Genomic DNA, 4,910 nt, shown 5'->3' with positions numbered 1-4,910 from the left:
TAACTTAAATGATTTTAGCAAATGGCTGCAATATAACAAAGAGTGAAAAATTTAAGGGGCTCTGAATACTTTCCGTACCCACTGTATATACGTCTAATAGACGGTGAATATGGGTCTAGGCTAAAACAAGGCTGAATTTGGGCTGTCAGTGAAAATTTAATAGAAGTCTAACCATAGCTCAAGAATAGACTAGTCATCAAATACATATGTATATACATCTAATAGACAACAAAATGAGCTCTCTGGTAAATGTTGTGTGTTTTATACACATACCTCTAATGACCGAGAACAGTGCGGTCTTTTCAAATGCCTCTTTCTGCAGCGGACCACCCCCCTTCTCGGTTTATGCTTACGCCGTTTATGACCTTACTCCGATAAAAGAAAACGGGTTACGGTGTTCCTACATGACCAAGTGCGTTTTCGCCTTATTAAGCATAATCGGCTTAAGAACGTGCATGTAAACGCGCTCATTGTGGCGTAAGTGATCGTAGGAAACATACGAATGAGATTTTACGAATTCACAACAATAACCAGCAATTCGCCAAAACGTAAAATAGTAACAAAATGCCACAAGATTGAGTTGCAGCCTCGGTGTTGAGGACTGGCCAACAAGGCATCCGTGATGATGATAACGAATTTAGAAAAAATGAAAAATGATTTTTTTTTTTTAAATATAAAATATGTTACTGTATTTTTATTTGGCTATGTGTTCACGAAAATGCTCATTACAACAAACAGTCGCGTCGTTCAGTTTCCGAGCAGCAGATAAATAGGTGAAGGGACCTTCTGCTCTGAAGGAAAGCTCACCCCTCCCCGCGCCTCGCACAGCCGCAGTCGGTGGCGATACTCGAGCAGACGGCGAAGAGCCGCTACCGCTGCTGGCTGTGACGATCCTCCGATCCGGCATCAGACTCCTCCATCCGTCCGCGCGGCGCTGCACCTGCGAACAGCGCTGCCATTGAATACCATGGCAAGGCAAGAAGGACGCAAAAACATTTAAACAGGCGCCTCTCCTCCAAAAGACAAGGTAGGGAAGCCTCCAGATGGGGAGTGAATGGGGACCGGGTATATTTGACACCAGTCTGCTTTGCCTTTTACAACACATAAATGATTTTTACAGAGCAAAAACTTAAGCATTATTATAAAGCTAACAGGACTGAGAGGCATTAATGCTTGCATCCAGCTGCTTGCAGTGAAGATGTGCTTTAAGAGTCCATGTCTGATAGATGAAAGGATGCTGATGCAGGGGCGCTTTTATAAGCAGTGGAACCCGCCTTTATTTAATATCAGCACTCATCAGGGCCCTCCCTTCCTCTCTGATTCTTCACCATTGTACTGTAGGCTATGATTAAAAATTATAATAGCAGGTTCCTATATCCACTAAATACAAGTAAATGTGTCTTTAATTAATCTTAATTTGATTCTTTGTTCTGCACAAAAGAACAATGAATTTTAAGAGACTAACAGAGGAGGAATGCATAATTGTTGGGAACAATGGCTTTTGTGATAATTATTAATGGCTAATTTTCCACTCATTTCTTTTACAATGGATGATCTGATGTTTTTTTTTTTTGTATGTTTAATTGCCATTGCATGCACTATAAAAATGTTAATTTTAATGGGGGGGGAATGCAAAAATTCTAAATAAAGACCCATTATTGGTTAGCCCCATTGGTTATCCTAATATTTAATTTTGCCGTAAAACACTGAAAAAGTAAAAAGTATGAATCATTTTATCTACTGAGAAATAGTGCATTATGCTTAAGGCATTATATTTATAGTATTTTTGTTTTAAAACAAAGAAATTTATTTTGTAGTTACTTAATAACCTGTATGACTCTTTCTTTTGTAAAACATAAAAAGATAGAAAGATAGAACTAATATTAACCAAAAAGTTTCAGTTCCCATTGATTTCCATATGGACAAAACTTACAATGGGAGTCAATGGGAACTAAAATTGGTTACCAACATTCTTCCAAATGTCTTTTTTTGTGTTCTACAGAAGAAAGTGAGTCATACAGGTTTGGAAATGGAATGACACAAGCGTGAGTAAATGATCATAGAATTTTCAGTTTTGGTTGAACTATCCCTTAAACACACACACACACACACACACACACGCACACAAAAAACATAAAAGGTTTTTATGGTTTACGGGAACTCTCCATAAGTGTAATGTTTTACACGTGGTAGTTTTACAAGTGTAAGGTTTTTATTCTGTACAAACTGTATTTTCTATCGCCCTACACCAACCCCACACCTAAACCTACCCCTCACAGGAAACCTTTTTAGATTTTAGACATTTTTAGATTTTCAACAAAAAAAAAATGTATAAGCCTTTTGAATTACAGGGACATAAAGTATCCTCATAAATCACCTTCACGTTGTAATACCTATGTCATACTCACGTCATTAAACAAATTTGTGTCCTCATAAACCAAATAAACATACACACACACACAAAATGTATAGTTGACTATTACTTTTTTGGGGGGATCAAAAGTAGTGTAGTAGTGGATTATTTTGTTTTGTCTTTTTTCTTTACCTGTACACCTCATTATGTTTTTCTGTTTGCGCCAATTTAGACGGGAGGCAGAATGAGTGAAGAGGTGCCAGTTTCTCCCAGCTGGCTGGCTCAAGAACCCACCTGGGGCAGCAGCGGCGCAGGAAGCATAGAAAACATCACCATCGGAACATACCCACCTGCGGTTGTCTTGCCGGCGAGGCCGCCTGCTGAGCTGTTGGTAAACCCATGGGACATCGTGCTGTGTTCATCCGGCACCCTTATAGCCTGCGAGAATGCCTTGGTGGTTTTGGTGATCTGGCAGAACCCGGCACTGCGTGCCCCAATGTTTTTGCTGATCGGCAGCCTAGCTCTAGCCGACTTATTGGCTGGTTTAGGGTTAGTCCTGCACTTTACCTTCGCTTACCTGCTAAGATCTGACTCAGCACAGCTGCTGACTGTAGGTCTGGTGGTGGCATCCTTCTCAGCATCTGTTTTTAGCCTGCTAGCTATTACCATCGACCGCTACCTGTCGCTATACTACGCCCTCACCTACAACTCAGAGCGAACGGCCACGTTCACATACACCATGCTGGTGCTTCTATGGGGAGTTTCGTTATGTTTGGGTTTGCTGCCGGTTACCGGTGTGAACTGCTTGGGCCAGGAGGCGAACTGCAGCGTGGTTTGGCCCCTAACAAAAAACAACGTAGCCGTTCTGTCCATCTCCTTCCTTCTACTGTTCGGCCTCATGCTTCAGCTCTACGTGCAGATTTGTAAAATCGTCATGCGACATGCGCACCAAATCGCCCTACAACACCACTTTTTAGCTGCAAGTCCTCACTACGTCACGACGCGGAAAGGCGTATCCACCCTGGCGATCATTCTGGGCACATTTGCAGCTTGCTGGATGCCGTTTACGGTTTACTCGCTCATTGCCGATTATACGTACCCACCCCTTTACACGTATGCCACCCTGGTTCCCGCCACCTACAACTCGGTGATCAACCCCGTCATTTACGCCTTCCGCAATCAAGAGATCCAGAAAGCGTTGTGGCTGGTGTGCTGCGGATGTATCCCTGCCAGCGTGACCCAGCGGGCACGGACCCCCAGCGACGTCTGATGTGCCTAGGGAATTACACAGGCCAGAGATTCCCCCAATCCCTGGGACGAGAAGGGGCGTGCGCGTCACCCATTTATGTCTTCCCCTAATTGTTATGTGACAACCACTGCCACAAAATCTTTGCCTGATCCCAATCTGACCAGCTGCCACACCCTTTCCAAGAAAAAAAGGGGCAGAAACGGATGCTGTGTGGCAGGCAGCTGTAAATATCTTGTATATATATATGCCTTTGTATTTTTGTGCTTGTTTTGGCTTGGCCACAGCGACAGCCCCCCTGTTGCACGGGCTGTGGAGGGAGAAGGAAGATGAGGGGCAGCACGAGGCAGTCCTCTTGACTGGATCCTGAAGCTCATTCATCTCGTCCTGCTGTTGCTGCATTCAAGAACGTGCGCTGAACGTTAAGTAACCACGGTGTGCTAAAAATAGCGCTCGGTGATCCGCGCCTTGCGTCCTCTGAAGATACCGACCTGGAGAAGGCACGCACGCGAGAGAGAGAGACAGGCACGCTCTCTCTTCTGTTTGATTTAAATCTCAACCCAAGCGTGGCAGAATGTAAAATGTCCTCCAAAGCAGAAAACCACGAAGAGCTAACTACAATCTCAGAATGAGAACCACTCTATAAATAACCGAACCCATCGATGCCTTTATTTTGGTTTAGAACGTAAGTCGAACTGTCTCTGCATTCTCTTCCATAAATGTGGGATGAAAGCAACTAGGAGAAAGTGTATGTATATTCATTTAAACAGCCCCCTATGAATAGAGGCTCACTTCAAAGAATTGTTGAGTACAAAACGTGTATTAAGTGGCTGAGAATAAGAGGCTTGTTTATATGCAGCGACATGAAGGATGGAACCGAATGTATTTTCTATTGATTTGCTTTTAATTTGCATTGTCATTGTCGCTCTGAATAGAGCACTGCTCCGTTTTTTATGTTCAACTGGTAATTACTACTGGATATGGGATAGCTGTCACAATGGTAGTTCATAGCACGAAATTTACATGTATTGCATTTGCAAAGAATGATGATTTGGGCATGACATTGAGATATATTAATTAGATGTATTTTGTTTGAAACAACGCAAGTAAAGCTTTTCATCCCAAAATCAAAAGAAAAAATTAATTGCACTTTGACATTATTTTCACAAATACAATTCAAATGATTTATAAAATCATAAAAAAAACCTCCCCCCAAAAAAACAAAACAACCCTGAAAAATTTATAACAACTCACACAAAAATATTAAGCAGCGGAACACTGTTTCAGCCGTTTTAAACATGGCTAATAATA

General features: G+C 42.2%; 1 protein-coding gene across 1 annotated transcript; it reads left to right on the top strand.

The window, feature by feature from the left end:
• Positions 1 to 963: 963 nt before the first annotated feature.
• Positions 964 to 4,702, top strand: LOC107705188 (G-protein coupled receptor 12-like). The gene is made up of 2 exons (XM_016508369.1): positions 964 to 1,027; positions 2,586 to 4,702. The coding sequence occupies exon 2, from the start codon at positions 2,598 to 2,600 to the stop codon at positions 3,621 to 3,623; it is 1,026 nt and encodes a 341-aa protein (XP_016363855.1). The 5' UTR covers positions 964 to 1,027; positions 2,586 to 2,597; the 3' UTR covers positions 3,624 to 4,702.
• Positions 4,703 to 4,910: the final 208 nt, after the last annotated feature.

The sequence above is a fragment of the Sinocyclocheilus rhinocerous genome, unplaced genomic scaffold (assembly GCF_001515625.1).
Source record: "Sinocyclocheilus rhinocerous isolate Xijiao unplaced genomic scaffold, SAMN03320098_v1.1 scaffold594, whole genome shotgun sequence".
NCBI lineage: Eukaryota > Metazoa > Chordata > Actinopteri > Cypriniformes > Cyprinidae > Sinocyclocheilus > Sinocyclocheilus rhinocerous.
This window is presented reverse-complemented; position numbering and strand designations above follow the sequence as displayed.

What these genes read in the sequence shown, in the direction of transcription:
- LOC107705188 (XM_016508369.1), top strand. Translation starts at nt 2,598, where the DNA reads ATGAGTGAAGAGGTGCCAGTTTCTCCCAGCTGGCTGGCTCAAGAACCC.